This window comes from Bos taurus, chromosome 19, assembly GCF_002263795.3.
Source record: "Bos taurus isolate L1 Dominette 01449 registration number 42190680 breed Hereford chromosome 19, ARS-UCD2.0, whole genome shotgun sequence".
In the NCBI taxonomy this organism is placed as follows: Eukaryota; Metazoa; Chordata; class Mammalia; order Artiodactyla; family Bovidae; genus Bos; species Bos taurus.
Window position 1 is genome coordinate 10651527 of NC_037346.1, and position 12574 is coordinate 10664100.

A 12574-nucleotide genomic window follows, 5' to 3' on the forward strand; every position below is an offset into this window, starting at 1 on the left:
TGTTCATAGTACAACTTTATTGTTTGATTCTTGAATCTAGGCTGTCGTAATTACAATAATGGCTCATTGATCAAGTCGTATTAAACATATTTATCATGCAAGATACTGATCACATTACATGCAGTCAGTCATATACAGTAATGGCTCATTGATCAAGAATGATGGAACATAAAATTTAAACTAAAATGAAATACTGGTTTGGCATTTCAATGGCTTTGTTTTATTTTTTAAGGCTCTGAGAACATCGATAGATGCTTATGACAACTTTGACAATATCTCACTTGCTCAGCGTTTGGAAAAGCATGAACTCATTGAGTTCAGAAGAATTGCTGCTTACCTCTTCAAAGGCAATAATCGCTGGAAACAGAGTGTAGAGCTGTGCAAGAAAGATAGCCTGTACAAGGTGAAGAAAGATGGTGGGGTGGGGCTATTAAGCCAAATACTAGATGATCTGTGTGAGTCCTAAGAGGGCATATTAGAAGTGATTATGGTCTATAAAGGTATTAGTTTTTGCAAATATGGGAATTGCCTTTAAGCTCCCAGTTGAGGAGATGATAATTATGTCACTTCTTAATGTTGGAGGCTGTCATATGCTTATGTCAGACCTCTCTGTTAAAAAGAGAATGCATTCCTTTGTCTTTTCCTTTTCTTTCAGGAAATCCTTAATTTAAATGATAAAACTGGGAGGTTTTTTTCCCCTCGTGTTATTTACCAGTTCATCATATTTGAATTTAATGTTTGACTTTCTTCCTTTGCTTTCAATAGGATGCAATGCAGTATGCCTCTGAATCTAAAGATACTGAATTGGCTGAAGAGCTCTTACAGTGGTTTTTGCAGGAAGAAAAAAGAGAGTGCTTTGGAGCATGTCTCTTTACTTGTTATGATCTTTTAAGGCCAGATGTTGTCCTGGAAACTGCATGGAGGCACAATATCATGGATTTTGCCATGCCCTACTTCATCCAAGTCATGAAGGAATACTTGACAAAGGTAATGGCACCTCTGAGAACTAATTATCTTGAGGATATGTAAAATTCCATGTATAGACTTTCTGTTTGCAAAGGTTTTCTCTAGTGTAATTAATTTAGTTGATCATAAAATATTCCTATTCTCCAGTACTTTTTAATACCTGACAAATGACATTAATGGAAAGGTAACTCAGACATATCTTGGCAGAATGTTTACACTCAGAATACCACAGAATGTATTTCTGAAGGGCAGATAGTATTATGTCCATATTGTATGGGTTTTTTTTTTTTTTTAACGTTTGATAGAAACATTTTTTGTCAAAATAATGTCTTCCTCAAATCAATTCTTGTAACTCAGATGACCATTACTTAGTAGTGTAGATTCCCTTCTCTTTGGTTGGTTCTTGACTTTAATACGTATGCCTGTTTCCCATGGGAAAGTTACATCTGTATTCTTAATGTCCTGTTAATCTTCTCAATATTTTGATAGTTTAACCCCTTATTAAAAAATATTACAGAAGGTTAACAATTAATGACACATTTCTTAAAAGTGCATTAAACAAGCTTGGGGTATAATCATCTTATAAAATTAACTTATTCTTCTTAGTATCTGTTTTTGATGTTAGGATGTTTTTACCCTGTCCTGCTGTGGAACATTTTAAAATGGTCCTAAAGGATCCATTTTGTCAAAGCAAAACATGCTTATTAAAGTCAGTTTCGCATCTGATCTTTCAGCATGTCTGAGTTAAGGCGGGTGTCAGGGTGGGAGGTGCACTACTAACAACCCCCAGTGTAACAGTATCCTTGGGCTATCATGTCATTAGATATCATTGTGTTAAGTTACAGTTTTTTTGAGAATTAACATTTTTCTGTGTAGAAACTGCTTAAATCCAGTGTAAGAAGAAAAAGAAAGTTGCCTTATCTTAGCCACAGATGAGAATAGCTTCTTTTCTTATGCATAATGCCAACTTGTGAGACCTGGCTCTAAGCTGCTGTTAACTGAAGTGCTGTAAATTTTACTAGCGATTAAGCTGCTTTCTTTCACACTTGACTCTAGCATAAATTCTTCTGCAATAAGCTCTGAAGTTAAAAAAAAAAAAAAATTCTGAGTTTTGCTTCCAGTATGCCCTTTATTTTCACTTCTCTCATACCTTTTTTAGTGGTTAGATGTTTCTCCCCTAAACCTTTGTTGCTGATTCTACCTTTTTATGCTCAATATGGAATTTGATTTTTTTCTAAGCTGCACCTTCTGAATTCCTTTGCAGGTTGATGCAATAAAGGAAAAGGTGAAAGTTGATTCTTTTCCATCTTTAAGTCTGGAGGACTAAGTCTAAGGAATTTGCATGATTTTTTTTCCTTCCTTTTCTACACTGCTGCTTCTGCTTTTTCCCCCCAGTAAATTTTCACTAAAGCCTCTGCAAGTCCCTTAAAATATAACTATAATAGAGCTCTAGGACATTAGTAGATGTTTGCTACTAATCGGCTAATAGGCTTTAGGAAGGGCAGGAGGCTAATCAGTAGTTGGTTCACAGTCTCTCTTAAATATATTATTAAAAACTGAGCATGTTGAGTTTCCATATTAATTCCAAAGTTTCAGGAGATTTCTCTTCCCTGTCAGGGTATCTGGACCATAATAGGATTTTCTCAATACTTAAAGTAAATTTAAACAGCCTCTGGTATTATTTTGTGAGCGTGCCTGACAGTTGTTGAATTTAAATATGTATATATATGCCCTAAAAGGCTTTTGGGGGTTTTTTGTTTTTGGTTTGTTTTTTTTTTTTTTTTTTGGGGTATTGAAGGACTGTGATCCAGTTTCTGATCTCTTGATTCTTACTAATTTTTTGCTGAAAGTAGATACAAGAGATACTAGCTGCTTCCGAAGAGACTTTCCTCATGTTTCTCCAGGTGTCCAGTTCTTATGGTGCTAGTTCATTTTCAAGAGGAATCAAAACTTTTAAAATCATCAGATTAGCTTGCTATAATTGTTGCTAAGCAACATGGATTATTTCTGTAAAATATGGAACCATATTAACTTCTGCTTTCTATAATAAGGTACATCTCTGAAAGCTACAAATTTGCTGTTACTCATCCCTTTGGCTTGTCCAAAGTCAAATTTAGGCACCTTTTGGTTGCTCCTTCCTTCATTGGCTTGTCTCTATCCTGGTATAAATGAAACAAACTTATAAACTTGTGTCTGGTATCAAATTGTGGTGAGAAAAGGGTGGGAAGATAAAGGACAGTTAAAACAATTTAAAATAATTGGAGGAGGGGACAGTGCCTTGGAATTACGTTGAACCAAACCAGAGTCACCATTGGAACTTAGGGCAAACCTGAGTAAAATGCATTGTGTGTGAGGCCCTTCAGCAGCTAGTAAGCAAGGCAGTTAGAAAGCGTGTGTGTGAAAAATAGGTAATTGAACTGCAGTGTTATGCGTTGTTTTAAATCAAGCATGTACAACAGTCATTGCAATTACATCATACTACTTTCGAAACTCTTAAAGCATTGCTGTGGGCTGTGTGTGTTTCTTGAGAGCCTGTATAGCAACAGTCATCTTCAGATCTCACTTCTTGCTTCAGTACTTTTGCCTTTTTTTCATGCACACATACACCAAAATAACTGACTGCATGTTAACTTTTCCTCTGCAGCATATTGCAGTCTTTGTGGAAAAGCCTTTTACATTGTCATGAATTTTCAATAGTACAGATGGAATTGAACTCAGTGACATGTTTACCTGTAATTTTTCTTTTTTAATCCAAGGATCAGAAACTTTTGTTACAGCTCTTTTAACAAAAGCTTGTGTTCATAAAAGCCTTTTCTGCTTTTCTGTTTGGAGGAGTCCAAATTGGGTCATTGGAAACAATAATTGGATATTGCTGAGCCAGAGGCTGTCCCATTAAATAGAAAAATCAATTTTTGCTGAACACGATGCTCCTCCTTCACAGTTGTTACTTTTTGTTTTGTCTCTATGCCCAACCTGCCTATGTCTGTGCCTGGGCATTGTGACATTGCTAGCTCTTCTAAATCTTTAACATACTTCTGTCTTCAACATCCGACTCAGACATTAACTTTTAAACACATATTCACTTTAGAATCTTTTCCTTGAAAGTCTGGCAATGTATTATGCAGTGGGTTTTTTTGTTGTTTGATTTTTCTTCTTAGAAGTTATTAATGTACACTCATCCATGTACTTTTTTTAAATAACTTCTTTAGCTCACTCTTGGATACTTAGCAAAACCCCATCTGACTGTCCTTGGTGGCACAGATTGTACTTTAAATTAGAGAGCTGTAGTGATTTTTAAGTTTGGGTGCCAAACAGTGAGTGTTTCTTGTGGTACTTATACTCCATAGTAGTCTTTAATTTGATAGTGGGATAATTTTAACACATGAGCCCTTAGGTTATAAAATTTAAAAAATGAAATACAGAAGCAAACTAATAACCCATCTTCCTAGGGTAGAAAAACCACATTTTATCTGAAGGTGTCTAGAGTCTGACTCATAGCACTTTTCTCACATTTTGCTCCCTGACAAATTAGGGTGGATTAGACCCACATTTAAGATACTCACTATAAAACAATTAAAATACATGTAAAATACTGTCCTAACCTTAATGGCCTGTGTAGGATTGAAACACTGTTTTTTAAATAGTTGCAAATAGAAACTAGGTGCTGCTTTAACCTTTCTGGGACCAAGTCTTTAAAGCCTTTTCACTGAAGTCCTGCATGTCTTTTTTTGTGAGTGATTTTTCACTATTTGCCTTTTTGAAGGACATGCAGTGAACACTCATAAAAAAGTTCTATCCTGCACTCTGCCTCCCCATCTCAGCACCCTTAGGACTTTGAAACCCTCTAGTAATAATTGAGATTTGAAATTTAGTTTTACATCAAGTGTAATGATATACCAATGACAAGACTATATAGTCTAAAAGACAGATACATCACAGTTTAAAGGCAAATGGAAGTGGTATGGTGATTTCCTAGTCTGTGTCCTGCTGCCACCCTCCCTAATCCTTCACAGAATTCCAGATTCAAACTGTGCTAATGCTAGAAGGAGCTTTGTAGATTTTCTCATTCAGCTGACTCACTATATAGACAAGGAAATTTGAGGGTCAGTGCAGTGGTTTGCCAAGGTCATGCAACTAGTTAGGGAAGGATCTATGCATTCCAGCTCTTTTCTTTCACTAATATGTTTGGACTCCTCTAGAGTATTATTTCTGTCTGATACTATCCACTTTAATTTAGAATAGCTAGTATATAACAGTCATTTATTTCTTGGGCTTGATTAAAAGGTAAACATTTCTTAAAGAAGTTGGGGAAAAATCAGGCATTCCTTGGTTACTTAGAAAACAGAGCATTAACACATGCAGCCTGTCTTTATATAAAAAAGATGAAATATGGAGCCACTTGAATCTTAAACTTCAGCCGGCACATAATCAATATTGACAGAAGTTGTGCACAGTGGGCAAAAAAGATAGTTGGTTCTGCAGACATACTTACCTCGTCACAAGACTTACTTCACTTTTTTGAATACCATTTCCTTTGGGGAAGGAAGTCTTGTCCAGTCATGAGTTCATCATTGTTATCTTTAGTAGGGCTAAAACTTCATCAAAGAAAGTGGTTCCTCTGGTTATCTCCCTCCCTCAGGCTGGCTGCATCCTAGCATGCCCAGTTTTAGCCTGGCGTGAGCTTTTATGGCATTTATAAATCCCTCCTTCCTGAGGGTTTATAATGACAGTGCTAAAAATCACCTTGACTGAAGTATGAACATTGCCATTGAATTTGAAGGGGCCTGAGAATGTTCTTTCTACTCTAGTCTGTTTTATTTTGACAAAATTTAACATACTAAGGCTTTTCCACTTTCTGCCATAAATCTAGGTTTATAATAGTTTTGAGGTTCTAATTACCATTACCTGTTTTTCTCTAGGTGGATAAATTAGATGCTTCAGAATCACTGAGAAAAGAGGAAGAACAAGCTACGGAGACACAACCTATTGTTTATGGTAATCTCTTTCTCTGCGTAACCTCAGAAATATAGTAGACAAACAGTTCATTCTAAAGTGCAAAAGGCTCAGTAAGTTAAGGAATAAGTCTCTACTGTCATTTTTTTCTGAAAACAGCCTTAGAGCAGGCATTGACCTTATTCACTAAGATAATTTTAAACGCAAAGATAATCTCAGAAAACAGTTTCTTGAGATCAGAACGTGATTGATCTATGGCCTGATCATGAATTATTGCCTATTCATGAGTTACTGACAAAGAATTATTGGTGAACTCAGTTTTCAAAACTGGAGAAGGTGAGAGATCATGCCATAGTCATCTTAAGTATGCTTTATAGTAGTACATCTCTTTAAATTCTGACTGAGACAGATAACTGAATAAATAGTTTCCATTTGAAGATTTTCCAGAGAGGATCTTCAGACTGAATATTTAAGGCAATTTAATGTTTTCTTACTTGGTGCCTTTCTGAAATCCTTCCCCTTTCCGTTTCTCTCTCGGAGAACAGTGATTTGAGTAGTGAATTTGAAGTGTGTAGGTTATAGCTCTTGAACCAGGTGGTGTTGGGAGGAAGGTATACAGTTACAACTATTGTATCTCAACCTGTTAAAGGAAATGATAGTAAACAAATCTATTGTGGCATTATCTCCATTTTTTACTTTACATGAAAAGGACTTTGGGAATTTAGATGACAGGGTAGTTTTTATGAAGTTGGAAAACATAAAGTAGATTCTCAGAGATGGGAATAAGATACTTGACATATCTGTGACAAGAAACAAGGTAGAAACAGGGTGGGTGTAATAATTGGGGGAAGCTACTGAATGGCTTCTCTTCAGGGTGTTCAGATGGATAGTCCTTGTAAGCAGTTGACAGTGGGGTTGAGCCAAAGACAGCTGTTGACAATGCCACCTTCTCACCATTCCACCCCCCGTACCACACCCCCACATACCCGCACACACCCCAGTCCTGGCCAGCTGGCTATGGAGAAGCATGATGTTAGAAAGAACTACTCTGGCACTTTGTCAGGCAACCTCCTCCTGCCCCCATTGCCTTGAAGTTCTCTGCTCTTTATTAGAGATTTGCACACTCACGGGGTTTTTCTTTATTGTTCTTGTTTTCTCGTGATTCCATTGTGATACGAAGAAACTGAGAAGCTTAATGAAAAAACAACATGCTTATGTTATTTAGAAAAAAAAAGTGCGGTTGAAATTTCAAGGTAGATGTCAATATCAAAGCTAGAAGTGGTTTTTTAACAAACTGCTGGTTCCTAGAGTTCATTCACTGAAGACAGTTTGGATTTTTATTCACCAAAGGAGAGACATTAGGTCACTTGTGGGAGAAATACTACTCTGGATTTACATTAGAGACAGATTAAGAGTACTTCTTTTGCAGGAGGTAGGGAGAGGTGTTAGGTATGTTCTTCTATTTAGCCCGTTTCTCCACAGGTTGGTTCCTCTGTACAGTAACTATTTAAACTTCATGAGAGTGTTAGCTTAGTATTTGAAAGAGGTTGTATCCTCTAATGTATTTCACACCTAATGCATATTTGAATATATCTTAACTTTTTCATTTTGGTACTGGATACTTGGTTTTGTTACCATTTAGAGACATCTAAATCAAGAATTTAAATCTTAACTTTAAAAGTTCAGTTGTGTTAAAAATGTATCTTAAAAAATTGTTTTCCTGTGCTAATTATATTGTCACCAGATAAAATGTGCAAACACCATGTGGTGGTGATAGGCTTATTGCTGAACGTCTTGCCTAAGCATGTCGAGCATGCATGTGCGTATTGCTTTAAATGACATGTGAAGTAACATCATTACTTTTACAGTTCTGGCCCTTGGCCCTGCATGGTTTTTGTTGGCTTTTTAGGCAGAACCCTTCCTAGGGTGACTGCCATGCTGAAATTGAGACAGTCAGTCAGAAGTGTCCCGTCCCTCCCCCTCCCCCCCGCCCCACCCACCCAAATTCATTCCAAGTTGTGGTTACACTGCTGCAGTCAGGTCGGGGGTGTGGTCATCCTGCGGTGCTAACAGTCTCTCCTGCCTCCTCGCCCCTGCCCTGCCCCTTTCTGCTCTCTTCTGTAGGTCAGCCCCAGCTGATGCTGACAGCAGGACCCAGCGTTGCAGTCCCTCCCCAGGCGCCGTTTGGCTATGGTTACACTGCACCAGCCTACGGGCAGCCTCAGCCTGGCTTTGGGTACAGCATGTGAGATGGAAAGCTGATCCTGTAGTCGCCTATTTTCGTACTGAAACATCGTCTCTACTCGCTTCTCAGTTTATAACAGGGGAAAACAGACACATGTTCTTGTAACCTTTATTTCATGAAGGACTACTTTTTGTTTCTAACTATAAACTCGGATCACCTATGTTTAAAGCTTATTTCACATTCCGCATCATTTTAGAATTTATTTTCAAAGGGGAATAGTTTCAATGTTTTATTCACTTGGGCTTTTCTTCTTCCCCCCTCATTCTTTCAAGAACTGCTTAATACTCAATCTATTGTGAAGAACCTGATTTGCACTCTGTAGTGTTTAAAGGAAAAAAAAAAAACTCTAATATTGAATCTCTTAAATTTAGTGTATGTAAACAGCTTACAGTATGTATTGTCTAAATGCATTTAAATCTCTTTTATTCAAAGAAAAGCTAAAGCAAAAATACTGGTATATGACCATGCAAGACTGTCAATGCCAACAAAGACAACACTAATGAGCATATCCTCCGTGGGATCGCAGTGCTCTCCAAATTGTTTAAAAAATGCATTACAGACAACTTGCCTGACTTTTAAATGAGCATAAAAGGCCCTCTAACCTATGCAGGTTTCCTCATTACGCATATAGAAAATGCTAGTGTTTTTGCTCACTTCATATGTAACAGGTGCCCTTACGTTGTGCTGTATCCTGTGCTTTTTCTGTGGGACCATTCCATTCAGGAACAAAGAGCACCATGATTCCAATCTGTGTGTATTTACTAACCCTTCCCTGAGGTTTGTGTATGTTGGATATTGTGGTGTTTTAGATCACTGAGTGTACAGAAGAAAGAATTCAAACAAAATATTGCTGTTCTTCAGTTTTGTGGAATTTGAAATTACTCAAATTTAAAATAAATTACTGGACTGTGGAAATAACATGGAGAATGGCAGTTTTACTTAAATCTCTCTTAAACCACAAGAACCATTTCATACTGGATACTAAGGTAGTATAGGGAGAAGGGGGGTAAGGGCTGGGACATTTGGAAGCACTGTATCACACTGTGTGCACTCCAGTCGTTCGTGAGGTCCATGCAGAGGCCAGAACAACCCATCAGGGCTGACGTGGGCTACCTCCATCATTTCAGGCAGCACTTCAGCTGTTTATCTGAGCATTTCATTCAGATGAAGAGATCATGGATGTTATATTAACTTGAAATAAGAATGTATAAGCACATAGTCAACATGCTGTTCTTCACCATGAAATATAAAGGCCTTCAAATTATATTTTAAGTTGTTTTTTTTAAATCATTGTTTGAATTCAAGTTTTTTTTGCATATGACTGAGAATGTTACTCTAAGTTCATTTCACAGTTAATTCTCAGTAGAGCTAGAGAGCCCCCACCTAGCTTTGTATTGCTCTAAAGTTGAGTCATTGACCATAAACACCACAGAAGTGCTTTTTTAAAGCTTAGAACTGCTGTCTTCCTCCCCCCACCACCTATATTCCTATAGGAAATTACAGTATTAGTTGGAAAAATCCCTTTTTGTTTTTTTGTTTTGTCTTAGGGACCATCTTGCTGCTCAGGTCTTGGGAATACTGGTATTTCTCCTGGGTCTCTGCCCTCTTTCTTCATGTTTATCAAGAGGGAGAATAGTAATGGTCCCTAGGAGCTCCTTCTCAGAATCAAGATTTGTTTTCCTAGACATACTTTGAATCAACTGGTTTTTATCAACAGAATGATTTTTCTCTTTTCCCTGCCCTAATAGAAACAAGTTAAAATTTTTCAGTAAAGCTTTTCTTAGAGCATAGTTAAGAATTTTTTTTTTAACTTAATTTTAATCTGGTGCTATGTCTGTGATACCGAGTTGCCACTTAAACCATCCATAATAATGGGCTATAGTAGAAAGAGAAACTGCAGCAGTGTATTACTTAGGCTTAAACTGAGAGCAAGCTGAACTTCTGAGCTTGTCCCTCATGTGTATGTTAACACCATGAGTACTTTTCAAGGTTATTTGGAGACATGTTTAAATCACAAAACAGGTAGCTCAATACTGGGCAGTAGTATTGAGTGCTGTACAAGGAGAGACAGAATGAGTTAGTAATAAAGTATAAGGGATTTCAGTAACTTTCCTCTGAATAGGATGATGGTCGATGGTCTGACAGAAGGAACTAAAAATAAGAGTTGTTGTCACTCTAAAAGTAATTAAAACAGAAGGGAAGAATGGGAAAGAGGTTAATAGGAAACTTTCGAGGTAAATATGTTTTCAGTGATCCTCCTCCTTAGTATCCAAATGTAGACATTATATCCCCCCCCCCCAAAAAAAAGTGCTAATTGTTGGCAATCATTTCAACAGACATTGGTACGATAGCAAGAGGTTGGTCTCCATGTAAGGCTGCTTTAAATTAATGTAAGTTGATTTAGTCATGCAGATATCTCACTGTAGTGGTTCTCAAACTTAGGATCTGTCTATACTCAAAATCATGCAAGTTTTTTTTTTTTGAAGATGTAAAGCTATTTTTATTCATAGATGACTTAATCTTGTATGAATAAAATCCTAAGCAATGTTTTTATAAAAATAACTCTTTAAAAAGCTTGTTTAGAAAGGTCTCAAAATTAAAAGAGCAATAAAAGCAATATGAAATTTTGCAAAACAAGAATTCAAGAAAATTAGTGATAAATTTAACAAAATGTAACTACAAAATCGTGCTGAAAGAAACTGAAAATTAAAACAAATGGAGAGAGAAAATACATTCATGATTTAGAACTTGTAAGATGCCAGTTTTCACCAAAAATACCTACAAAGTTGATGTAATTTTTGTCAGTATCATGGAAGGCTCCCCTGCCATAAATTCACATAAATATGAAAGTGAAAAAACCTAGAATAACCAGCTCGATTTTGAAAAAGAATAAAAGATTTTAAACTCCCTGATTTAAAAGTTTACTATAAAGTAACCATATTCAAATGATTGACGATCCCAAAGAGCACTAGTTTATGTGGGATTGTATCTATTCCTGCTTACTCAACTATTATTGATAGTTCAAACAACTTTTTAAAACCGTTAACCCATTTAAATGACAGTAATAAGCATTGCATGTTAATGTAAGCGATAATAACATGAGCATATTTCCCCAAAGGAAAGCAAGAATGAATGGCATTGTTGTATTTTTTCCGTCTGTAAAGTTCATCTGAGCAAAGACTCTTCCGTATTCAAAAACTTGGCTTCATACAGCTATTTAGTTAGGAAAGGAAAAGAGTATTTTTTTGGCCACAGGGCATGTGGGATCTTAGTGCTTTGACCAGGGATTGAACCTGTGTCTCCTGCACTGGAAGGCAGATTTAATCACCTTTCCAGACACTTGTGATTAGTTGAAATGTGGACTCTGAAACCATGAAAATGAATCTTTTGTAGTTTATATCTGCTGAAAATCTAGATCTGGATAAGTAGATTCTGTCAGTTGTTCTTGCAAGTAAAAATGTTTGATGACAATAGCAGCTAGTTCTGCTCAGTACTCAGCTAACACAAGTCTTTTTTTAAGATGACAGTTACACTTCAGTGTGCACCAGAAGTGTTTGATGTTACATAGAATATTAAGACAAACAAGTCAAGAGTCAAATTTAATAATTTTTTTACTGCTTCATCAAGGACATTAAACTTTTTAAATTAAATGTAGGGCAGTGAAAACTATACTGACTCCTTATACAGATAGGTGCCCGTCTTGATTTATGAAAGGTGCCAGCAGTATTACTCACGGTTGCTTTTTTATCATCACTGCAAATGTCAAAACAATGGAAAAGAATGAGTATCAGGGAAATTGTTTTGACCCTTTGCAGGTGTCTTTAGAGAACCCAGGGTTCTCTGCTTTGTGAATGAAATAAAATTATGAACCTTACAAAATAGCAAAGTACAGGCGAGCTAGAAAACATGTTTCCATAACTACCAGCGTTTGTATCCTAGTAGATATGCCACGATTAACCTCAATTACGTTGTCACCAAGGGCAGATGGTCCTGTTGGGGATGCGCTGTCTTTGAACCTGGAATCGTCAATCTCTGAGGCAAACCTCAGAAATTATCTGAAGTGGAATCATACATTTAGGACTGAGTTCTCTCCAACTCAGTTACATGCTGTTGCATCACTTTGGAAACCAGTATAAACATTCTGTTTAGAAACAGTTGCTACTGTGGCATCATTCACAGTTGCAGTTTCTTCTGTGCTGTCAGACAGCAGTGTAAAAGACGACTGACCTCTAAGCCTGGCTGCGGTAGTCTTTAGTGTTCTGCCCAGATGCCACTGACCTAGACCTTGGAGTTGTGCTACATTGCTGCTTATGTTGAAGTTAACAACTAACTAATGCTAATCGTTGAAGTTAACCATGGTGAGTTGCAATCAATATGCGCCTGTTACCAAAATTCTCCCTGACATCAAAG

General features: G+C 36.9%; 1 protein-coding gene across 3 annotated transcripts in view; it reads left to right on the top strand.

Moving 5' to 3' along the window:
- Nucleotides 1–12574, top strand: part of CLTC (clathrin heavy chain) — a 69934-nt gene that overhangs the window by 55968 nt on the left and 1392 nt on the right. Inside the window, exons 29-33 of one of the 3 annotated variants that reach the window (XM_024979562.2) lie at nucleotides 233–403; nucleotides 766–987; nucleotides 2231–2251; nucleotides 5886–5961; nucleotides 8044–9082. In XM_024979562.2, coding sequence (XP_024835330.1) covers nucleotides 233–403; nucleotides 766–987; nucleotides 2231–2251; nucleotides 5886–5961; nucleotides 8044–8168 — 615 coding nt within the window. In that variant the 3' untranslated portion in view covers nucleotides 8169–9082. 3 annotated transcript variants of the gene reach the window in all.